This window comes from Dendrobates tinctorius, unplaced genomic scaffold (genome assembly GCF_039654945.1).
Source record: "Dendrobates tinctorius isolate UK_male_01 unplaced genomic scaffold, ASM3965494v1 ptg000208l, whole genome shotgun sequence".
Lineage (NCBI taxonomy): Eukaryota > Metazoa > Chordata > Amphibia > Anura > Dendrobatidae > Dendrobates > Dendrobates tinctorius.
This window is the reverse complement of record NW_027361875.1, coordinates 6,132,452-6,158,289: the sequence shown is the minus strand read 5'-3', so window position 1 is coordinate 6,158,289 and position 25,838 is coordinate 6,132,452. Positions and strand designations below refer to the sequence as shown.

The 25,838-nt window shown below is 45.1% G+C and overlaps 1 protein-coding gene across 3 annotated transcripts in view; it reads left to right on the top strand.

Annotated features, from left to right (window-relative positions):
* The window catches only part of CAPN3 (calpain 3), a 190,710-nt gene that overhangs the window by 143,519 nt on the left and 21,353 nt on the right, over nucleotides 1–25,838 (top strand). For 2 of the 3 annotated variants that reach the window (XM_073554179.1, XM_073554178.1), the window contains 2 exons: nucleotides 2,468–2,485; nucleotides 20,268–20,381. The exons of the other annotated variant lie outside the window; for it this stretch is intronic. In XM_073554179.1, the coding sequence (XP_073410280.1) occupies nucleotides 2,468–2,485; nucleotides 20,268–20,381 (132 nt within the window). The remainder of the gene's footprint in view (nucleotides 1–2,467; nucleotides 2,486–20,267; nucleotides 20,382–25,838) is intronic. 3 annotated transcript variants of the gene reach the window in all.

The following is a 25,838-nucleotide window of genomic DNA, read 5'->3' as shown; positions in this document are numbered from 1 at the left end:
CCTGTATACTGGGTGTAACTCTCAGTTCTGTATTATTCTGTATATATACACTGCACAGTACCACTTCTCCTGTCCTGTATACTGGGTGTAGTTCTCAGTATCTGTATTATTCTGTATATACACTGCACATTACCACTTCTCCTGTCCTGTATACTGGGTGTAACTCTCAGTATCTGTATTATTCTGTATATATACACTGCACAGTACCACTTCTCCTGTCCTGTATACTGGGTGTAACTCTCAGTATCTGTATTATTCTGTATATACACTGCACAGTACCACTTCTCCTGTCCTGTATACTGGATGTAATTCTCAGTATCTGTATTATTCTGTATATACACTGCGCAGTACAACTTCTCCTGTCCTGTAAACTGGGTGTAACTCTCAGTATCTGTATTATTCTGTATATACAATGCACAGTACCACTTCTCCTGTCCTGTATACTGGGTGTAACTCTCAGTTCTGTATTATTCTGTATATATACACTGCACAGTACCACTTCTCATGTCCTGTATTCTGGATGTAATTCTCAGTATCTGTATTATTCTGTATATACACTGCACAGTACCACTTCTCCTGTCCTGTATACTGGGTGTAATTCTCAGTATCTGTATTATTCTGTATATATACACTGCACAGTACCACTTCTCCTGTCCTGTATACTGGGTGTAATTCTCAGTATCTGTATTATTCTGTATATATACACTGCACACTACCACTTCTCCTGTCCTGTATACTGGGTGTAACTCTCAGTATCTGTATTATTCTGTATATACACTGCACAGTACCACTTCTCCTGTCCTGTATACTGGGTGTAACTCTCAGTATCTGTATTATTCTGTATATACACTGCACAGTACCACTTCTCCTGTCCTGTATACTGGGTGTAGTTCTCAGTATCTGTATTATTCTGTATATATACACTACACAGTACCACTTCTCCTGTCCTGTATACACGGTGTAATTCTCAGTATCTGTATTATTCTGTATACAGTGGCTACGGAAAGTATTCAGACCCCTTTAAATTTTTCACTCTTTGTTTCATTGTAGCCAATGAAGGAGTAGAACCATCTCAAGGAGGATCACAAGGAAATGGACAGCATGTGACTTAAATATGAGTGTCTGAGAAAAGGGTCTGAATACTTATGACCATGTGATATTTCAGATTTCTTTTTTAATAAATTTGCAAAAATTTCTACATTTCTGTTTTTTTCTGTCAAGATGGGGTGCAGAGTGTACATTAATGAGAAAAAAATGAACTATTTTGAATTTACCAAATGGCTGCAATGAAACAGTGAAAAATTTAAAGGGGTCTGAATACTTTCCGTAACCACTGTATATACACTGCACAGTACCACTTCTCCTGTCCTGTATACACAGTGTAATAATCAGTGTCTGTATTATTCTGTATGTATGGAAACAACATATTATCAGTTGCCCTGTCACTTTGACCGCTTTGCACTTGAGGAAGGTCAGTATTGGAGCGTTTATTATTTTTTATGCCAGCAATTGTTTGACAAAATTCATTTTTATTTTTTATATTTTATTTGCCCAACCTGTTTAATTGAGCAGTGGTTGAATTGCTGAACCTTGTATTTCTCCTTGATGGGCAAAGCTTCTTATAGTAAAGGGTGGCTGGTGAGTTTGGTGTGCCAGGGTTGCTTTTTTTTCTGTCCCAGTAAGACCACGTATGCAATTACATCTGAATATTCAAGGTTCATTAGAAATTGTGCTTCAGTGTGAACCCAACAACCATTTCAATTAGGTATTGTCACCTCCACGACTAGACGTAATTAGCTACCACATCATTAATGCTGTTGGGGGAGAGAGCTAATAATGGATGAGACTTTGAGAAATTGTTATGGGGCACCATTTTTTATCCATGGGTCCCTCTGGTTGGTTCTTTGAGCTGTAATAACATGCACATCCCATGGACAAGACTTTTTTTCTAAGGCTATGTGCACACAGTGCGGATTCTGCTGCGGATCCACAGCGTTTCAGGCTCTGCGGGTCCGCAGCAGATGTAGCTGCATTGTACAGTACCATTGTTTCCAATGGTAAAGTGAAAAACGCTGTGCACATGCTGTGGATTTTTCCGCGCGGATTTGCTGCGGGTTCAAATCCGCAGCATGTCAATTCTTTGTGCGGATTCCGCAGCGGTTTCACACTTTCTCCATTGTAGAGGTGTGAAACCACAGGGCTAAACCGCAGGCTAATTCGCAGGTAAACCGCAGGTCCTTTGTCCTGAGAATTTACCTGCGGATTTTTCCAAATCCGCACAGATAGCCTGATCTCCTATAACCTTTCCTTTGGCAGTAGGTTTGTACTGAGCCATGAGACTTTACAAAGGTTGGCGTAAAGTGTTTCTTTGTAAAATTCTTTTATTTCCTGCTAAGTTGTCATTAGATCGCTGTCACAAGTGAGAATAAATTATCATTTTCTGTTTTTTCTTTCTCTATTGGTCCAGAAAAAAAAAAAAGCCAAGGTGGGTCTTTCCTTGTGTGAACAAGCATGACTATTATAATGCATGTGCGAGTTTTTATTGCATTGTTTGCTTTGGCATTGACGGTTTTGCAGATTTTACAGCAACTGCATGAATTTATGTAAAGAACATTTTCTTTTCTCCGTAATTCCAGCATGTTCCTCCTTCTGTCAAATAACAGAAATTATTTTCAGTTTATTGTCATCATTTATGTATGAATCATACTTTTTGGGTCTTTTGCACGGGCCAATGAATTGCCTGAAACGTGCAGCGATCATTGATATAGAAAGTCGATTGGCGCTTTTACTTATAATCTGCAGGTAACAATGATCCCAAGGGAGTTTGTATAAATCATCCTTCGTTTCCTCCTGTCATACACTTTACATGTATCGGCAGCATACATGGTAGGCCGGGATCACACATGCGAGAAATACGGCCGAGTGTCGCATGTTAATATCCGGCACTGTCGCCGGCACTCTGGAGCGGTGCGTGCGGCTCCATGTATTTCTATACTGGGAAAGCTTAAGACGGGCACGACTATGGCTTGGATCACTCTTGTCCAATTTGAAGGGAACTTGCTGAGTACAGTGCTGATCTTTTCCTCCACTTCTTCTACTGGCTGAAGAATGTATTGGTCTTCAAGCTTTTCCTTCAGTTGGTCAGGGCACCACTTTAGATGATCTCTTGACACTGCTGCTGAGGCACACCTTGATGTTATTGAAGTCTGAAGGTAAAACAAAAAATCGGTCTGGCCCTAAGGGGTTAATGTATGATATAATAAATGTCTGAACTAGTTTATTACACTGTGAATAAGGTGGAAAATGGAAAACATATAAAAAATATATACAGTATATACTTGAGTATAAGCCGAGATTTTCAGCCCATTTTTTAAGGCTGAAAGTGCCCCTCTCGGCTTATACTCAAGTCATATACGCCAGGGGGTCGGTGGGGGGAGGGGGATCGGGGGTGTCAGATCATACTTACCCCCTCCTGGCACGGTCTCTACAGCCCCTGCTTCTCCCAAGGTCTCCGGCACCTGTGTTCAGCGGTCACGTGGTACCGCTCATTAAAGTCATGAATATGCGCATATTCATGACTTTAATGAGCGGTACCAAGTGACCGCTGAAGGAAGGAAGAGCTGACGGAGACCATGGGAGAAGCAGGGGCTGCAGAGGCCATGCCAGATGGAGGTAAGTATATGCGATATTCACCTGTCCCCGTTCCACCGCCGCGCGACGCTCTGTCCTCCGCGTCCTCTGGCTGTGACGATCAGGTCAGAGGGTGCGATGATGTGGTTAGTGCATGCCCTCTGCCTGAACAATCACTGACAGAGGACCCAGAAGACAGAGCGATGCTCGGCAGTGGAACGGGGACAGGTTTATATTGCAGGGGCCTGAGCCAGCGGCGACACCAGCACCTGGCCCCCAGCAACGAGAGGTGAATGTCATTTTTGGGGCCTATTCTATGGGGCATCTTATGGGGCCATAACCTTTATGGAACATCATATGGGGCATCTTATGGGGCCATAACCTTTATGGAGCAGCATATGGGGCCATAACCTTTATGGATCATCTTATGGTGACTATTCTATGGGGCATCTTATGGGGCCATAACCTTTATGGAGCATCTTATGGGGCCATAACCTTTATGGAGTAGCATATGGAACCTATTCTATGGGGCATCTTATGGGGCCATAACCTTTATGTAACAGCATATGGGGCCTATTTTATGGGGCATCTTATGGGGCCATAACCTTTATGAAGCAGCATATGGGGCCATAACCTTTATGGAGCATCTTATGGGGCCATAACCTTTATGGAGCAGCATATGGGGCATATTCTATGGAGCATCTTATGGGGCCATAACCTTTATGGAGGAGCAAATGGGGCATATTATTCTATGAAGCATCTTATGGGGCCATAACCTTTATGGAGCAGCATATGGGGCATATCATTCTATGGAGCATCTTATGGGGCCATTATTAACCTTTGTGCAGCATTATATGGGGTGTATTTATTTTGTAGAGCATCTTATGGGGCCCGTCATGAACTATATGGAGCATTATATGGGGCTCCTGATTCAATATGGATATTCAAAAACGTTTAACCTACTGATGCCTCAATTAATTTTACTTTTATTGGTATCTATTTTTATTTTTTAAATTTACCAGTAGCTGCTGCATTTCCCACCCTAGGCTTATACGCGAGTCAATAAGTTTTCCCAGTTTTTTGTGGCAAAATTAGGGGCCTCAGCTTATACTCGGGTCGGCTTATATTCGAGTATATATGGTATTTACATATTTGTAAGATGACAAAAATGGAAATAAAATGATCCCATGCAGGGTCCATTCATTTGAATGTGCACAAAAACTTCCTAAAATTTGTTTTCACTGCAATCCAGCCACTGTCAGTTCAGGAGCAGGAAGACTAGAGGGTGCCAGAGAGCCAGAGCTAGAAGGAGAGAGCGGCGACTAGAGGGACTGGAGAGAGACTCACCACTGACAGGAAGGAAATGGCACCGAGCCGTCCAGCAGAGGGACATCGACTGCATGACCGCGCTCCCCACAGCCATCACCGCCCGACTCCATCCTGCGGCTGCGGCCTGCCTGCTGCCACCCGCGGCCACCGTAGCCTGACTCCAGCCCGCAGCTGCGGCCTGCCCGCTACCTCCCACGGTCACTGCAGGACAACTCCAGCCCGTGGCTGTGGCCTACCCACTGCCGCCCGTGGCCACCGTAGCTCGACTCCAGCCTGCAGTTGCGGCCTGCCCGCTGCCACCCGCTGACACCATAGCCCGACTCCAGCCTGCGGCTGTGGCCTGCCCGCTGCCACCCGCGGCCGCTGCTGCGCAGCCCCAGCCTGTGGTTGTGGCTCACACGCCCTTGCCAACGCCATCCCGCCTCCGCCGGGAGGCACAATGCAGAGGAACTCATCAGGGGCCTGTTGTGCCCACACTCCACTTTGGGCATACGAACGCCAGAAGCCTGCACCAGATCCTCGTCGGCTGGGCCCAGCGGCTAAGACACCGAAGAGACACCAACCACCACTCTGCCGGACGTCAGAGGAGGATAAGTGACACGTTGTAGTTAATATCCCGTAGTTTTTGGACCCGTAGTCGGCCATACCGCGGCCCTATAGTTACCGGTTCTGACCGGGTAGCCGTGTTCGAGTTATCTGTGTATTATTGTTTTGATCCCTGCGAGGATAACTGTTGTTAGCTTGTCGGTTACTCAAGATAGCCCTTAATAGATATAAATACATATATAAAAGTTACATCCTAAGTTCATTCCGACTCTCGTCTCGTCACTGGATCCCGCATACCTGCGATTACTACACCAGTACCCAGTAAGTAACCTCCTAATCCCCAGTGGTGCCTGCAGGTGGACAAATTGGTATTTTTGGGTATAGGTCTATGTAGGTGAAGTGGAGATCTAGATCACAAAAAATGAAGCTGTTGCGCTCCAAAGCGGACATCCACATTACAGTCATAAAATTACATTTGGCTGAGTGATCCAGAGTAATGTATCTGCTGACTACTGCCAAACCTGCCACTGTATTCATTGTGCAAAGCTCTTAAGTCTTCAGTCATCTGGACAGCAATCACATAGCAGCAAATGATGAGAGATCAGTGACCCATGAGCAGAATTCAGTCAGCTCTAATTAAATGCCTTTGTTTAGTTCCCTCCATGGCGAAAAGCTCTGGACAGCCCAAGTTGCCTCCATATTCACACATCGTCATTGCTTTCCCGTTCTGATACATCATATATTGAATATTCTAGATATCTTCAGAGAGCTAAATTATGAAGATCATAGGAACATCTCATAATGTGACCGCTGTAATGAAGGAGCTCCCTGCCCCTTTATCCGTGTCACAGTCTATATGCGGTGGTGGCACCGGTCTTCTGTATTAATGCCTACAGGCTGAGGATACATACTGTGACCAGTGGAGGCTTTAATATGTAGAGATGACTGAGTCTACAGGGTGGGCCATTTATATGGATACACCTAAAAAAAATGGGAATGGTTGGTGATATCAACTTTCTGTTTGTGGCACATTAATTTATGGGAGGGGGGAAACTTTTCAAGATGGGTGGTGACCATGGTGGCCATTTTGAAGTCAGCCATTTTGGATCCAACTTTATTTTTTGGGAAGAGGGTCATGTGACACATCAAACTTATTGAGAATTTCACAAGGAAAACAATGGTGTGCTTGGTTTTAACAGAACTTTATTCTTTCAGGAGTTATTTACAACTTTATGACCACTTATAAAATGTGTTCAAAATGCTGCCCATTGTGTTGGATTGTCAATGCAACCCTCTTCTCCCACTCTTGACACACTGGTAGCAACACTGCAGAAGAAATGATAGCACAGGCTTCCAGTATCCATTGTTTCAGATGCTGCACATCTCGTATCTTCACAGCATAGACAATTGTGTTGTGAATTCGCTTTCTGGCCTACCTCTGGTTACTACTGAAGGTAGTGGAGCTGGTCATATTGTCAGAGGGGTTGTGAGTTCTCTTTCTGGGCTCCCTCTGGTGGTTACTGGAGCTAATGGAGCTGATCTGATTAACAGAGGCTTGCCACCTGATAATGATGATGACGATTGGAGATCTGGGGTTTCAGACTGGATTTAAGACAGCCGACTCCCTCTATCCCTGCTGGTGATTTTTTCCTGCCTCCTGAGGTCTTAGTTTCCAGCTCAGTCCCTGCATGCTCAGCTAAGTGTTCTTTTGCTATTCTGTTCACATTTGATCTGGTTTTGTCTATTTCAGTTTGTCTGGCTCAGCCAGCTCCGGCTGGGGCTGTGCTGAGTCACCATTCATATGTCACTCCTTGTGCCAGTTTATTTCTGTCCCTTATTAGATTGGCCTCTTTTTGCTCTGCTTTCAGAATATACCTGAGTGCTGATATAGTGGGCGAAGTCGTGCGACTTCAGTATTTTTTGCATCAGTCGTGTTGGCCTTTTTTGCAGGGTTTTTTGCGTGATTGCAGACAGTGTCTTTCCTTTCCTGTCCTGTCTAGGCAGTGTGGGCCCCATCAATTGCTCAGTCTATTTTCCTACCTGCGTTTGTGTTTTCATCTTGTCTCACTGACAATATATGTTTAGGGGCTAGCTATTCCTTTGGGGTCTGCTCTGGGGCAGTTTAGATTCCCCCTTTCTTGCTTTAGGCTTAGTTAGCTCTCCGGCTGTGCCAAGTCGTCTAGGATCATTGTAGGCATGCTCCATGGCTACTGCTAGTTGTGTGGATAGGATCAGGGGTCTGCAATCCGCTTAGTTTCCAACCTCTCTACTTTTCTGCGGCTTAGCTTGGGCTTGCTCTCCTCCTCGGTGACCCAGTCATAACAGAATCACCAGCCTAAACCGCAGACTCTAGGGTACTCAAAAGAAGGAAAGAATTGTAAAAAAAAAAAAAAAAAAAGGTCAGAATTTTTTTTATATATTTTTTTCCTCTTTTTTTCTGGGCCGTAGGAGGATTTTTTCTTTAATGGAGATTAAGCAATTGTCTGATCGTGTTGAGCAGCTCACTGCTGAAGTGCGGGGAATTTCTGCCTATCTCGCTCAATCATCTGCTGTTGAACCTAAAATCCCTACTCCTGATGTGTTTTCTGGGGATCGGTCTAAATTTTTGAATTTTAAGAATAATTGTAAACTATTTCTTGCCTTGAAGCCGAACTCATCGGGGAGCTCTGTGCAGCACGTTAAAATTGTCATCTCCTTGCTGCGCAGCGATCCCCAGGATTGGGCTTTTTCTCTGACACCTGGAGATCCTATTCTGACTAATGTGGACGCATTTTTTCAAGCCTTGGGGTTGTTGTATGATGAACCTAATGCTATTGATCAAGCTGAGAAAACCTTATTGGCATTGAACCAGGGTCAGGATTCTGCAGAGTTATGTTGTCAAAAATTCCGAAAGTGGGAGATCCTTACTAAATGGAATGATGATGCCCTAGCAGCTCTCTTTCAGAAAGGTTTGGCAGAAACCGTAAAAGACGTTATGGTGGGATATCCTGTTCCCTCTGGTCTAGACGATTCTATGCCATTCAAGTTGATCGGTGTTTACATGAACGTAAAACTACATGAGAGGCGTTGCCGCCTTTTGAACGAACGTCTGAGCCCATGCAATGTGATAGGGTTTTGTCTAGGGTGCAACGTCAGGAGTTTAGAAAGCGTGCGTATTAAGCTGTGTTTTTTCTGTGGAGACGCCTCTCATACTATTTCTGTCTGCCCCAAACAAGAAAAGCGATTTGCTCACACATTTGCCGTGGGCAGTGTACAGCCTAAGTTCCTTTTGGCAATTACTCTGATCTGCTCCTTGTCTACATTTTCCTCTAAGGCTTTTGTAGATTCAGGAGCAGCTTTGAATCTGATGGATTTAGACTTTGCTAACCGTTGTGGTTTTCCCATGATACCCCTGCGGACTCCTATCCCTTTGAGGGGTATTGATGCTACTCCTTTGGTGGAGAATAAACCCCAGTTTTGGACCCAGGTGATAATGCGGGTCGCCCCGGACCACCAAGAAAATTGTAAATTTTTGGTGTTGCACAATTTGCATGATACTATTGTTCTGGGTTTTCCCTGGTTGCAAACTCATAATCCTGTTTTGGATTGGAAATCTGTGTCTGTGGTGAGTTGGGGTTGTCAGTGTGTTCTTAGTGACACTCTTGTTTTCTCCACCTCTCCCCAGTCTCATGATATTCCTGATTTGGCTGATTTTTCTGATGTATTTAGTGAGAGTAAGTCTGCGTCTTTGCCTCCTCATAAAAAGAAAAAAGAAGCCAGCGATGCTAAGGTTAGAACGCATAACATAAAGTGCATATGCACATAATATCTAACTGTATTCAAAATGAGATATTTAGCAAAAAAATTGATCAATTCAATTGAGCCACCCCGCCGCGCCAAGGCAATCTCATGTGGGGGGTCCTACTCTATGTTTTTAATAAACACTGTGCCATTACGGCCTCCTAGATACATTAAAAGCAAGACCACTTTAAGTGCAATCCGTACCTTTGCCTCCTCATAGGAGTTACGACTGTGCAATTGAGTTAATGCCCGGATGTAAATTTCCCAAGGGTCGGCCTTTCAACTTATCGGTACCCGAACATGATGCTATGCGATCTTATATCAAGGAGTCGTTGGAGAAGGGTCATATTAAACCATCCTCTTCACCTTTAGGTGCTGTTTTTTTTTGTGGCCAAGAAAGATGGTTCATTAAGGCCTTGTATTGACTATCGTTCCCTTAACAAAATCACGTAAATATCAGTACCCGTTACCCCTGATTTCTGATTTATTTTCCAGAGTTAAAAGTGCTTGTTGGTTTACCAAACTTGCCCTCAGGAGGGCATATAATCCTATTCGCATCAAGCACGGGGATGAATGGAAGACGGCGTTTAATACTCCGGAGGGACATTTTGAGTACCTGGTGATGCCTTTTGGGCTCACTAATGCCCCTTCTATCTTCCAATCCTTTATGAACGATATTTTCCTGGACTTTGTGGATAAGTTTTTGATCATTTATCTAGATGATATTTTGATCTTTTCCAGTGATTGGGATTCTCATGTGGAACATGTCCGGACTGTGTTCTGGATTTTGAGGGAAAATTCCCTGTATGCTAAGGGATCGAAGTGCCTCTTTGGTGTGCAGAGGATTTCATTTTTGGGATTTATTTTGTCCCCGTCGGCTATTGAAATTGACCCGGCCAAGGTATAGGCTATTTATGATTAGGTTCAGCCCACTTCTTTGAAGGCTCTCCAGAAGTTTTTGGGTTTTGCTAATTTCTACCGTAAATTTATAAGTAATTTTTCTGGTATTGTCAAACCACTGACTGATCTGACCAAAAAGGGCGCTGATGTGGTGAATTGGTCTCCAGAGGCAGTCTCGACATTTCAGGAGCTTAAGCGAAGATTCACTTCGGCAACCTGATGTCTCACTGCCATTTCAGGTGGAGGTAGATGCCTCTGAGATTGGTGCAGGAGCGTTTTGTCCCAAAAAGATCCGGTGACTTCTAAAATGAATCCCTGTGCCTTCTTTTCTCGAAAATTCTCCCCATCTGAACGTAACTATGACGTGGGGAATCGGGATTTGATGGGCATTTGAAGAGTGGAGACATTGGTTGGAGGGAGCTAGACATCAAGTTGTGGTCCTCACCGACCACAAGAATTTGATTTATCTTGAATCAGCCAAACGCTTGAATCCTAGACAGGCTAGGTGGGCCTTGTTTTTCACGCGTTTTAATTTTGTGGTCTCTTTTCTTCCGGGCACTAAGAATGTTAAGGCGGACGCCCTTTCTAAGCGTTTCTTTGCGGATTCTCTTATTGTGACCGAGCCTACTACCATTCTAAATGAGGGTGTAGTTCTTTCCGCCATCTCACCCGATTTGCGACGTGCCCTGGAGGAATTTCAGGAGAACAAACCCTATGGGAAAATTGTATGTACCTGACCAGTGGAGGAAGAGAGTAATGTCTGAAATTCATTGCTCCGCGCTGGCTGGTCATCCAGGTATTTTTGGTACCAGAGATATGGTGAGTCAGTCTTTTTGGTGGCCTGCCTTATATCGTGATGTCAGGAATTTTGTGCAGTCCTGTGGGACTTGTTCTTGGTAAAAACCCTGTTCTCGTTCTAGTGGGTTGTTGATGCCCCTGCCGGTGCCCAAGAGGCCATGGACCCATATCTCAATGGATTTTATTTTCGATCTTCCTGTCTCTCAGAGAATGACTGTTATCTGAGTGATTTGTGATAGATTTTCTAAGATGATCCATCTTGTACCACTCCCAAAGTTGCCATCTTCTTCAGAGTTGGTCCCCTTGTTTTTACAACAGGTGGTTCCATTGCACGGGATTCCTGAGAACATTGTGTCAGACAGAGGAGTCCAGTTTGTTTCCAGATTTTGGAGAGCTTTTTGTTCCAAACTGGGAATTCAGTTATCTTTCTCCTCTGCATTTCATCCTCAGACCAATGGGCAGACTGAGAGAACAAACCAGACTTTGTAGTCCTATTTGAGATGTTTTATATCTGCTGATCAGGATGACTGGGTCTCATTTTTACCTTTGGCCGAATTTGCGCTAAACAATAGAGCTAGTTCTGCCACTTTGATGTCGCCCTTTTTCTGTAACTTTGGGTTTCATCCTCGATTTTCTTCAGGGCAAGTGGAATCTTCGACCTGCCCAAATGTGGACACTGGGGTAGAGAGAATGCAGCAGATTTGGGACCAAGTGGTGGATAAGTTGTCCCTCTCTCAGGAGAAGGCCCAGCGGTTTTCCAACAGGCATAGGACCATTGGTCCCCGGTTTAAAGTGGGTGATATGGTTTGGTTGTCGTCAAAGAATATTCCTATGAAGGTTGGGTCTCCAAAGTTCAAGTCAAAATTCATTGAACCTTATAAGATTTTGGAGATTCTTAATCCTATTTCTTTTCGATTGGCTCTTCCAGTTACGTTTAAGATCCATAACGTGTTTCATAAATATCTGTTGCAGAGGTTTGAGGAGCCAGTAGTTCCTATGGCGGCCCCTCCTGACCCTGCACTGGTTCAAGGCAATGTGGAATATGAGGTAGAGAAAATATTGGATTCTCGTTTGGCTAGACGGAGACTCCAGTACTTGGTCAAATGGAAGGGTTATGGCCAGGAGGATAATTCTTGGGTCTCTGCTTCTGACATTCATGCCGATAGATTGGTTCGTGCTTTTCACCGGGCCCATCCTGATTGGCCTGGTGGCGTGGATGAGGGTTCGGTGACCACTCCTCAAGGGGAGTACTATTGTGAATTCGCTTTCTGGCCTACCTCTGGTTACTACTGAAAGTAGTGGAGCTGGTCATATTGACAGAGGGGTTGTGAGTTCTCTTTCTGGGCTCCCTCTGGTGGTTACTAGAGGTAATGGAGCTGATCTGATTAACAGAGGCTTTCCACCTGATAATGATGATGACGATTGGAGATCTGGGGTTTCAGACTGGATTTAAGACAGCCGACTCCCTCTATCCCTGCTAGTGATTTTTTTCCTGCCTCCTGAGGTCTTAGTTTCCAGCTCAGTCCCTGCATGCTCAGCGAAGTGTTCTTTTGCTATTCTGTTCATATTTGATCTGGTTTTGTCTATTTTAGCTTGTGTGGTTCAGCCAGCTCCGGCTGGGGCTGTGCTGAATCATCATCCATATGTTACTGCTTGTGCCAGTTTGTTTTTGTCCCTTATTAGATTGGCCTCTTTTTGCTCTGCTTTCAGAATATACCTGAGTGCTGATATAGTGGGCGAAGTCATGCGACTTCAGTATTTTTTGCATCAGACGTGTTTGCCTTTTTTGCAGGTTTTTTTTGCATGATTGCAGACAGTGTCTTTCCTTTCCTGTCCTGTCTAGGCAGTGTGGGCCCCATCATTTGCTCAGTTTATTTTCCTACCTGCGTTTGTGTTTTCATCTTGTCTCACCGACAATATATGTTTGGGGGCTATCTATTCCTTTGGGGTCTGCTCTGGGGCAGTTTAGATTTCCCCTTTCTTGCTTTAGGCTTAGTTAGCTTTCTCGCAGTGCTGAGGCATCTAGGATCATCGTAGGCACGCTCCACGGCTACTGCTAGTTGTGTGGATAGGATCAGGGGTCTGCAATCCGCTTAGTTACCAACCTCTCTAGTTTTCTGTGGCTTAGCTTGGGCTTGCTCTCCTCCTTGGTGACCCAATCATAACACAAGGGGTTAATTAAGGGTGGGAGTTCTTACAGTAATTAAGGGTTTATAAGGGGCAGCTGGTTGGGGCTTAACTCCTTTTGGAAGTGCATTGAGCAGCAAGGTGGTGTGCTGGTAAAAGGGGAAAAAAAACTCTTTTAAATCTTCTGCCTGAGCGAGTGTGAACGAGCTGAGTGTGACCAGAGCGTAAGTGCGAACTGTGGTAAGTGTGTGACTTGAGATTCAGTGACTTTGGATTCAGGGAGTTTCCAAGGGAGGTATTACTGAGTTACTGATATATTTTATTAATACTTTTTATTTTATTTTTGCTTATCTTTCCTGTCTGATGCAATCCCCATTGGGATGTTCTCCACTATTGCCAATGCCATCCAGTGCACGTCTTTCCGCATGTATGAAATCCTTGAACAGCCGGTCGAGGGTGCATACTGCTGTGCGAGATGTGAGCACATTGTGCATTTGGAAGCCCAGATACTGGATCTAAATGTGCAGCTAGCAACACTGAGATCCATAGACAATATGGAAAGGAGTCTTCTGCTCACTGAGCAGACGCTCAATGGGATAGATGAGGGGGGGGATGCTAGGTTGGAGCTGCAGGACAATGAAGCAGCTAGCTGGGTGACAGTTAGGAGGCGGGGTAGAGGGAAGAGCACCAGGGAGGCTAGTCCTGATCTGGCACACCCCAATAAGTTTGCTAAGTTGGCAGATGAGGGGAGTGTTAGTGCAGGAGTAGCACTGCTGCAGCAAGGCATGTCCTCTGAAAGCCGGAGGAGTGTCTGCTTCAGTAAGGGGGGAAATAGGAGAGCAGGGCAGGCCAGACAGGTTCTGGTAGTGGGAGACTCAATTATTAGGGGAACAGATAGGGCAATCTGTCACAAAGACAGGGATCGTCGAACGGTGTGGTGCCTACCTGGCGCTCAAGTCCGACACATCGCTGATCAGGTTGACAGATTACTGGGAGGGGCTGGTGAGGATCCAGCGGTCATGGTGCGCATTGGCACAAATGACAAAGTTAGAGGTAGGTGGAAGGTCCTTAAAGATGATTTCAGGGAATTAGGCTGTAAGCTTAAAGCAAGGACCTCCAAGGTGGTATTTTCGGAAATACTTCCTGTACCACGTGCCACACCAGAGAGGCAACAGGAGATTAGGGAGGTTAATAAGTGGCTCAGGAATTGGTGTAGGAAGGAGGGGTTTGGGTTCCTGGGCCGACTTCTCAGTTGGCTACAGGTTCTACGCTAGGGATGGGCTGCACCTCAATGGGGAGGGTGCAGCTGTGCTGGGGGAGAAAATGGCTAGAAGGTTGGAGGAGTGTTTAAACTAGGGACGGGGGGGAGGGTATTCCTTTTATAGGAGGGGAAGACAGTGCAGATAGAGACCTGGGCGCAAATAATAACATTGGGGGTGGGGGTGGCATGGGGGATGGGGTTAGAACAGTTAATAATTTAAGAAAGAATAGAGGTACAGAGATACATAAAGTGCATGTATACTAATGCCAGAAGCCTCGCCAACAAAATGGAGGAATTGGAGTTAATGTTGTTGGAACATAATTATGACATGGTGGGGATATCTGAGACATGGCTGGATGAGAGCCATGACTGGGCGGTTAATTTACAGGGCTATAGTCTGTTCAGAAATGACCGTACAAATAAGCAAGGGGGAGGTGTGTGTTTATATGTAAAATCATCCTTAAAACCCATCCTTCGTGATAATATATATGAATCTAATGAAAATGTAGAGTCCCTGTGGGTAGACATAAGGGGAGGGGGGAAAAAATAATAAATTACTGATAGGGGTTTGTTATAAGTCTCCAAAAATAATGGAAGCAACAGAGAATATCCTCATAAAGCAAATAGATGAAGCTGCGACTCAAGGAGAAGTCATTATTATGGGGGACTTCAACTACCCTGAAATACATTGGGGAACCGAAACCTGCAGTTCCAGCAAAGGTAATAGGTTTTTGACAACTATGAGAGACAATTAACTTTCACAACTGGTTCAGGACCCAACAAGAGGGGGGGCACTGCTAGACCTAATATTAACCAACAGGCCAGACCGCATATCAAATGTAAGGGTTGAGGGTCACTTGGGTAATAGTGATGACAAATTAATAAGTTTTCATGTATCCTTTAATAAGATTTGTAGTAGAGGGGTTACAAGGACACTAAACTTCAGGAAGGCAAATTTCCAATGGATGAGAGATGATCTTGGTGCAATTAACTGGGACGATATCCTGAGACATAAAAATACACAAAGAAAATGGGAGATGTTTATTAGCATCCTGAATAGGACCTGTGCACAATATATACCGTATGGGAATAAACATGCGAGAAATAGGAGGAAACCACTATGGTTAAATAGAGCTGTAAAGGATGCAATAAGAGATAAAAATAAAGCATTTAGAGAATTAAAGCAAGTAGGTAGTGATGAGGCATTAAATAAATACAGAAAATTAAATAAATTCTGTAAAAAACAAATCAAGACAGCAAAGATTGAGACAGAGAGACTCATTGCCAGAGAAAGTAAAAATAATCCCAAAATATTCTTTAACTACATAAATAGTAAGAAACTAAAAAATGATAGTGTTGGCCCCATTAAAAATAGTCTGGGTGAAATGGTGGATGAGGATGAGGAAAAAGCCAATATACTAAATGAATTTTTTTCAACAGTATTTACACAAGAAAATCCCATGACAGATAACATGATCAGGGATAAAATTCTCCGTTAAATGTCACCTGCTTAACTCAGCAGGAAGTACGGCGGCGTCTACAAATCAATAAAATTGACAAATCCCTGGGCCCGGATGGGATACACCCCCGAGTACTGCAGGAATTAAGCACAGTCATAGATAGACCATTATTTTTAATCTTTAAAGATTCCATAATAACAGGGTCTGTACCACAGGACTGGCGTATAGCAAATGTGGTGCCAATATTCAAAAAGGGGACAAAAACTGAACTTGGAAATTATAGGCCAGTAAGTTTAACCTCAACTGTGGGTAAAATCCTGGAGGGTTTTCTAAGAGATACTATACTGGAGTATCTGGAGAAGAATAACCTTATGACCCAATATCAACATGGGTTTACAAGGGACCGTTCCTGTCAGACTAATCTGATAAGCTTTTATGAAGAGGTAAGTTCCGGACTGGACCAAGGGAATGCAGTGGACGTGGTGTACATGGACTTTTCAAAAGCTTTTGATACGGTATCACACAAAAGGTTGATACATAAAATGAGAACAATGGGGATAGGGGAAAATATGTGTAGGTGGGTTAAGTACCACAGGGGTCAGTTTTGGGCCCGCTTCTTTTTAACATATTTATTAATGACCTTGTAGGGGGCATAGAGAGTAGAATTTCAATATTTGCAGATGACACTAAACTCTGCAGGGTAATCAATACAGAGGAGGACAATTTTATGTTACAGGAGGATTTATGTAAACTAGAAGCTTGGGCTGATAAATGGCAAATGAGCTTTAATGGGGATAAATGTAAGGTCATGCACTTGGGTAGAACGAACAAGATGTATAATTATGTGCTTAATTGTAAAACACTGGGCAAAACAGTCACTGAAAAAGACCTGGGTGTATGGGTGGACGACAAACTCACATTTAGTGGCCAGTGTCAGGCAGCTGCTGCAAAGGCAAATAAAATAATGGGATGCATTAAAAGAGGCATAGATGCTCATGAGGAGAACATAATTTTACCTCTATATAAGTCACTAGTGCGACCACACTTAAAATACTGTGTAGAGTTCTGGTCTCCGGTGTATAAGAAAGACATAGCTGAACTGGAGCGGGTGCAGAGAAGAGCGACCAAGGTTATTAGGGAACTAGGGGGTCTGCAATACCAAGACAGGTTATTACACTTGGGGTTATTTAGTTTGGAGAATTGAAGGCTTAGGGGTGATCTTATTACAATGTATAAATATATGCGAGGACAATACCAAGACCTTTCTAATGATCTTTTTACTCTTAGACCTGTGACGGGGGACAAGGGGGCATCCTCTATATCTGGAGGAAAGAAGGTTTAAGCATACTCACAGACGCGGATTCTTTACTGTAAGAGCAGTGAGACTATGGAACTCTCTGCCATATGATGTTGTAATGAGTGATTCCCTACTAAAATTTAAGAAGGGACTGGATGCCTTTCTTGAAAAGTATAATCTTACAGGGTATATACACTAGTTTCCTTAATATTGCATAGATCCAGGGAGCTAGTCTGATTGCCGTATGTGGAGTCGGGAAGGAATTTTTTTCCCCAATGTGAAGCTGTTTGTCACATGGTTTTTTTTTGCCTTCCTCTGGATCAACATGTTAGGGCAAGTTAGGATAGGATATGGGTTGAACTAGATGGACTTAAAGTCTCCCTTCAACCTTAATAACTATGTTACTATGTTACAATTGCCTTCAGATGACCCCTAAGATAAAAGTCTAAGGGGTTCAGATCGGGAGACCTTGGTGGCCATTCAACTGGCCCATGATGACAAATCCACTTTCCAGGAAACTGTTCATGTAGGAATGTTCGGACCTGACACCCATAATGTGGTAGTGGTCCTTCATGTAGGTGCATTCCTACATGAACAGTTTCCTGGAAAGTGGATTGGTCATCGTGGGCCAGTTGAATAGGCAGTGACACAATAGTCGCATTCATTGATAGGTACCCGGCCACTGCAGGGTCCAACATGTTGACAGACACTTAGCCTGATTTTTATTGTTTGTCCCACTGACTTTAATCTAATCTAACTCCCCTGATGAATCTCCAAAACTGGGGAAGAAACGCATAGGGAGACCTACATTCCTATTTCTGGTGGTTGTCCATAGCAGGGTACACTTGGGGCCTGTCCTTGTTAGGACTGGAGCATTGCAATGGGCACAACAGAGAGATAGAGAAAATTTCCTTAACCCCTCCCCTGCTTTCCCCTTCTTGGGTTCATTTATCCAGAGAAGGCACAAGGAGGAATCAACTGTGCATCTGTGTCCGTTTCTATTGGTGAGATCAAACCAATTTTTGTTATTGAGCACTGGCTTGCACGAGCACGTTATATATATGTGGTTTTTGTGTTGTCTGTCTTGTCCAAGATTACTTCAGTGATTAAGTTTTATTATATTGGAAAACCAGCAGGTGGAAAGATGCACTTAGAGTATTTGCCACGTCAAGGGTGCAACGAGCGCCTGTCCTTGTTTTGAACAGTCATTCTGCGCTGACAGAGTCCTTTTAAAACTCTCCAACCATATATGTAATATTGGTTTGTCTAAAGGAGACAATCCCTCTAAATCTACGTCAGGCAACTGCATGTTAGGTTTCATGTCGCTTTTGTGCTTGACATTTAAAAATGTATGTTCCATCCCTTTTATTACAACATGGGCATATGAATTGTATATAGTGCTTGTATGAAAATGACTTCACTTTATTCTGGTTTGCATCGCAGACTTGATCTTCTCCTTTTCTAAACGCATGAGCTCTTGCCCAGCAATGGTGTCTCTGTGTGGTACATATTGAATGCTCTGGCTTTGAGTGCTTCTTTTTTGCATGTAGTTTGATTTTTTTGCACCTATGAAAATACCGAGTGCATGCATCTACAGCAAGTGCATGCATTCAATCCAAACTCCAATTATAATTTGTACGTATGGAATATTTGCGGAAATTTCTGCAACATATTTGCAATATGTGAATCTTTCTTGCTCAAAGATCAACAAGTTACTTAGCTTTTATGAAGATGAAATCTAGAATGTTTAAAAAGGTGGTTTAGAATAAAAGGGAACCTGTTATAATGAACATGGTGTATGATCTGCCAGCAGCATGGTCTAGAGCAGGATGAGCTGAACATACAGGGTTGTGAGTAATGTTTACTTGGACCGCCCACTGGACTCCTGTGCCCAGAATGAGCAGGGATTTAAATTAATAGCATACATTATAATGAATCTTTTCCCATAATCTTAAATATTTAAGGGGCTGTCCAGACATGGACTGCAGGCTTGTGAATTGTCAGAGTGTGCTATTTGCATACATGGCATCACGTGCCAACTAGTCTTGCACGACCTCACTCATTATAAGCGAATTGAGCGATTCCGGACATGTCTAGTCAGAATGTGGCCAGAAGTATGCATACTTGCGATTACATGGCCGCCCACTCCCGGCAGCACTGTAAAGATACACAAACCTGTACTCACATGTCATATAGAATGTCTGCAAACTTGAGCCCCAAGCCTGGACAGCCCCTTTAAAGGGAATCTGTCACCTCATTTTTCGAGTATCAGCTGCCGGCACCGCCATCAGGGGCTTATCTACAGCATTCTGTAATGCTGTAGATAAGCCCCCGATGTAACCTGAAAGATAAGAAAAATGAGTTAGATTATACTCACCCGGGGCAGTCCGGGTCTGGTTTTGGTCCGATGGGTGTTGTGGTCCGGTGCCTCCCATCTTCTAACGGTGACGTCTTCTTCTTTGATGCCTGTCGCGGCTGCTGTGCAGGCGCACTGCTCTGCCCAGTTGAGGGCAGAGCAGAATACTGCAGTGCGCAGGCGCCGGACCGCAACACCCATCGGACCAAGACCGGACCCGGACCGCCCCCTGGTGAGTATAATATAACTCATTTTTCTTATCTTTCAGGCTACATCTGGGGCTTATCTGCAGCATTACAGAATGCTATAGATAAGCCCCTGATGGCTGTGCCAGCAGCTGATAGGCAAAGAATGGGGTGACAGATTCCCTTTAATCGTTTAGCGTCACCTGCTCTATAACATGGTGCCCATAAATTGCACAGAGTTTCTGAGCTGACATATTCCCTTTAAGTACACCCCTATTTTCTCCAATTTTAGACTGATGCATAATGTCCTCCTTTATTGCATATTTTTTAGCTATTGCCTTTCATTTGCTAATGGAGGCTTCTATATCCCATCTTGGCTTCCTTAAAGGATCCACTTATTGTGGAGAAAAAAAATATTTCCAAACACAGACCACCCTTTTGAATATGGTGATCAGACATCTTTCTGCTATATAAATTGTGCAGTAGAAAAAATATCTTGAGCTGGTACAGAATGGTTAGAATCAGGCACCTTCTACTATTCCATTTTGTAACCAGTCCCTCTCTTTCCCTCTCACCCTTCTCCTCCTCCCCCTTCCAGCCAATCATCTTTGTATCGGACAGATCAAACAGCAATAAGGAGTTGAGTGTGGACGAAGTGTCTGATGAAGAGAAGAAAAAAAAGGGAGCGGAGCAAAAAGAGAAAAAAAAACAGGTCATTGTGCCTTCTCTCATTCGGCTGTAGTGCCATTGCTGGGCAAGACTGAAATCCATGCTAGCCATATTGGGTGGTAGCGTAATACCTAAATGTCTGTTATGTGTCTCCATATTCTCTTACCCAACACGTGGAGAACAAGATCATTTCACATAAGGTTTTGTTGATTTTTTTTTGAGTGTACGGGAGCATACTCTATGATTGCCTTATTTTGGTTTCGTCTTAGGAGGCGATATATTTGTCCTATTGTTTCTGTTTTTATTGCCATTTCATCTAATGTAATATATACTAGTATATTCACGTCCTCTACCCTGTTTAATTGCTTGTTAAAGGGGTTGTCCGCTACGGCTATCCTATGGAAGGGTCACTACTAGAGTTGAGCGACTTTTAGTTTTTTAGGGTCGCGTTTCGTTTCGTGAAACCCGACTTTTCCAAAAGTCGGGTCGAGCAAGATCGTCCGATTATAGGGAAAAGTCGGGGTCGTCCCGAAACACGAAACCCAATGTAAGTCAATGGGGAATAAAAGTCGGCAGTGAGAGGACAGGAAACACACCTACAGTGCCCATTTGAATGCCAAAAGCATCAATTCTTCTTACTTAAGCTTGTCAACCTTAATTAACTTCATAATACAAGTTACGCACTGAAAAATGGGGGTTATTTGGCTAAAGTTGTGGGGGGGTGGGCTGGCTGCAGGTTTTCATGTGCCCTGGGCGAAAGAGCGCCCCTTTAACACATACCACAACTCATCATGCTCCGATACGGCAGAGAAATAGCGGTATAGTACAATGAAAAATACCTCACTTTTTACATCTCATGACGAGGCCCATCTATTTCTCCATACAGAATCATTGGTCCCATATAATGTTTGAAACAGTATATGATGAGCTCCACATAATGCTACAGTATATGTTGGTCCCCATGGATGAAGCTCCACTGTCTTATGGGCCCAAATAATGCTCCAAACATAATGGGCCCCATTTCTAATGCTCTAGTGTATAATGGGCCCTGTAAATGCTGCTCCAGTGTCTGATGTCCACATTTGGAATGTTCCAGTGTATGGTGGGCCCCATCTATCATTCTCCAGAGTATAGTGCTCCCCAAAAATTGCTGTCCCAACATTGAAAACAATCAAATAAGTCTCCTCGCTAGGGAATCCCTGTACTAGTCTAGACTCCTCGTCGTCCCCATCTTCCATCTCACTGCACAGTATTTCAACTTTGCAAGTGCTGTGATCCTGGGCAAGCAGGGGGGGCCCACTCGTTGGCGACGGCACTGGCACAGGGCCCCTGATAGTACGGTGGTGTGTCTGATGGCGGGTGGGCCGAACCTGCACTTTCATCTGCAGCTTCCTCTTTGTCACCGTGTAAGATGGAACTGTATATGGGAAGGGTAACCTGAGTTTCATCAGGGTCAGATTCAGGCCGGGTAGCGTGCGAGGGGAATGTAGTGGTCTGGGTCAATGTACCAGCAGATTCATCGAGCAGTGGCTGGGCATCAGTGCACTTGTGTCGCCCCCAGGAGTACGGTCGCCACAGTGGCATTACCTTCTTCCTAGGGAGTGTGATGTCATGCTTGGGAGCAACGAAGGATCTCTCTAGCAGGTTAACTGATTGGGCGGCGTTATTCCCACGAGTCATGACCCTCCAAACAGCGTTCATGAAGGCAAAGTGTTTGTTTTACGTGGGCAGTATGGTTGCAAAGCTGAACCTTAAAGGAATGTCCAGAAGGGCACCACCAGGAGTGGAGCCTATGGTTAAATTCGACTCCACCTGGGAAACCTCAACCATGCCAGCTACAGAACAGATGCACACATTGCAAGCTTAAATCCGTTAACGAACGAGACTCCGTCATGCCCCGCGGTCCGAGTCCGGCTTACTAGAGGGACACGTGAGGCTCTGGCACATGAGATTGGCCAATAACTGGTGTGTCATGCCCTTACATGTCCGTGGCTGCATGTGCGCTACACTGAAAAGGCCAGCGTTTGTCGCTTACAGGTGCAGATAACCCGCTGAACAACGTTAGTGATGGGGATCACTGATTACAATTATTACCCGCGAACAATGGTTTCCCAGTAAGTGCAGGTCAACCGCAGTTCCGGAATTAGGCCTAACCGTCATTCCTGAAAAAATGAAAAACTTACGTGTGCAAACCACAGGTGCTGTAGCTTGCTTAACAGCTCGCCAGCCATTCTCACGCCCAGTATGGATTACACGTGATTGCACAAAAGTGAGAAAGGGTACCGTATCCCCGGATAACATGTATGGATAGCGTACACATTCAAAATATATGTCTCAGGAGGCAGGCTCAGACGGTGTTAGGCCCAGTATGGATTGCACGTGATTGCACAAAGGTTAGAAAGGGTACCGTATCCCCAGATAACATGTATGGATAGCGTACACATTCAAAATATATGTCTATACATCAGGAGGCAGGCTCACACGGTGTTAGGCCCAGTATGGATTGCACGTGATTGCACAAAGGTTAGAAAGGGTACCGTTTTCCCGGATAACATGTATGGATAGCGTACACATTCAAAATATATGTCTCAGGAGGCAGGCTCAGGCGGTGTTAGGCCCAGTATGGATTGCACGTGATTGCACAAAGGTTAGAAAGGGTACCGTATCCCCAGATAACATGTATGGATAGCGTACACATTCAAAATATATGTCTATACATCAGGAGGCAGGCTCAGACGGTGTTAGGCCCAGTATGGATTGCACGTGATTGCACAAAGGTTAGAAAGGGTACCGTTTTCCCGGATAACATGTATGGATAGCGTACACATTCAAAATATATGTCTCAGGAGGCAGGCTCAGGCGGTGTTAGGCCCAGTATGGATTGCACGTGATTGCACAAAGGTTAGAAAGGGTACCGTATCCCCGGATAACATGTATGGATAGCGTACACATTCAAAATATATGTCTATACATCAGGAGGCAGGCTCAGACGGTGTCAGGCACAGTATGGATTTGACGGCCCAGATTACACAGCGGAGGAGCAGGGAGAGGTAAAGACTGCAAATGCTGGGGCCCTGCCCAAGCAAGGGGGGCCCACTCGTGGGCGTCGGTACTGGCACTGGGCCCCACATAGTACAGCGGTGTGTCTGACGGCGGGTGTGCACCACCACCGTCAGAGACACTTGATTGCACTATGAGGGACCCTGTGCCAGTGCCCGCGCCCAAGAGTCGGCCTACCCACCTGTCCAGGGCAACGGCACTCGCACGGTGTCGTGCGCTAGGTGGTGACCCCGGCCATGGGGGGGAGGAAGCACAGTTAGGGAGTTTTAGAAAGTGGCATATGTTGATGTTGGACATTCAGCTGATGCAAAAGGCGAAATAGGTGAAGTCCCAGGAAGAGGTGGACCAAAGCAAGCCATTTTTCTGTCACCCTATGTGTCATCAGGGGAAGGTGGGACAAAATCCTTGGAAACCCATGCATGGTTCATTTTAATGAAGGTTAGATCATCCACATTTTGGGTTGACAGATGGGTCCTTTTTTCTGTCAGGATTGATCCAGCTGCACTGAAGACTCTTTCCGATAGCACACTTGCAGCTGGGCAAGCGAGCTCCTGTAAGGCATATTGGGCCAATTCAGGACAGGTGTCCAGTTTAGCGGCCCAATAGTCAAAGGGGAATGACCTGTGTGGGAGAACATCGATATGGGAGGAAAAGTAGTTTGTAACCATAGTTGACAACTGCTGTCTCCTGTCACTTTCCATCGATGCAGTATTACCAGTTGTGTGAGCGGTATTTGAAAAATCAGTCCACAACATTGTCATGAAACCCCTGTCTCCAACGCCACTTCTGCTGTGTGCACCACGAACACCTCTGCCAAGCTGCCCCCGGCCCGTACGGCTCGTGTGACAACCATCACCACTGCTGTGTGCTGGGAATGCCTCAAGCAACCGATTTACCAGAGTTGCTTGTTTATTAGCCAATATTAGGTCAAGGTTCTCCTGTGGCATGATGTTTTGTAATTTGCCTTTATAGCGTGGATCCAGGATGCTGGCCAACCAGTAGTCGTCATCGTTCATCATTTTGGCAATGTGGGGGTCCCTTTTTAGGATCCGCAAGGCATAATCTGACATGTGGGCCAATGTTCCCGGTGTCAATGATGCACTGCGAGTGCTGGTTGGAGGAGCACTTTCTGGCAAATCCACATCCCTCCAGTCACGCACAAACCCTGTACCAGACCTTGCCACGCCAACATTTTCACTTGCCCCACGAGATGCATCCTCCTCCCCTAAGTAATCATCCCCATCATCATCCTCCTCCTCCTCCTCTTCTTCCTCCACCTCGTCCAGGAGAGGTCCCTGAGCAGACAATGGCTGAATGTCATCAAGGATTCCCTTCTCCTCTTCCTCCTCATCAACATTGGCTGCAGACGCCTGCTCCTTAAGGTGCGTCAAAGTTTGCATGAGCAGACGCATAAGTGGGATGCTCATGCTTAGGATGGCGTCGTCTGCGCTTACCAGCCATGTGCATTCCTCAAAACACTGAAGGACTTTACAGAAGTCTTTCAGCTTCGACCACTGCACACCTGTCAACTCCATGTCTGCTCTCAAAGTGCCTGGCCGTGTATCCTCCCACAAATGCATTATGGCCTGCCTCTGCTCGCACAGCCGCTCCACCATGTGCAGGGTGGAGTTCCACCTTGTTGCAATGTCGATAATGAGGCGGTGGTTGGGAAGGTGGAGCAATCGCTGCAGCTTCTGCATACGAACGGAGTGTACAGGCGACCGGCGGATGTGCGCGCACAGTCTTCGCACCTTCTGGAGCAGGGCTGTTAACTCCGGATAATTTTTGAGGAAGCACTGCACCACCAGGTTCAAGGTGTGAGCCAAGCAAGGTATGTGGCTGAGTTTTGAAAGGGCTATGGCTGCCACAAAATTACGGCCGTTATCACTAACTACCTTGCCTGCCTCAAGATGTACACTGCCCAGCCATGACTCAGTTTGTCGCTTCAAGTACTCGGCCAGCACCTCGACAGTGTGTCTGTTGCCCAAACACATCATCTGCAACACAGCCTGCTGACGCTTTCCACTAGCTGCTCGATAGGGGGACACATCGTGTGCAACAGTGGCAGCTGCAGATGGAGTGCTCGTACGACTGCGCTCTGTGGACGAGCTTTCGCTTCTGGAGGAGGAGGAGGGTCGAACGCCTACAGCCAACTGTTTCCTATACCGTGGGCTAGGCAGCACTGTCCCACCACCGCTGTCCCCTGTGGACCCTGCATCCACCACATTAACCCAGTGCGCAGTGATGGACACGTAACGGCCCTGGCCATGCCGACTGGACCATGCATCAGTTGTGAGGTGCACCTTTCCGCTCACTGACTGCTTGAGTGCATGGACAATGCGGTCTTTCACATGATGGTGGAGGGCTGGGATGGCTTTGCGAGAGAAGAAATGGCGACTGGGTAGGTCATAGCGTGGTACTGCATAGGCCATGAGTTCGC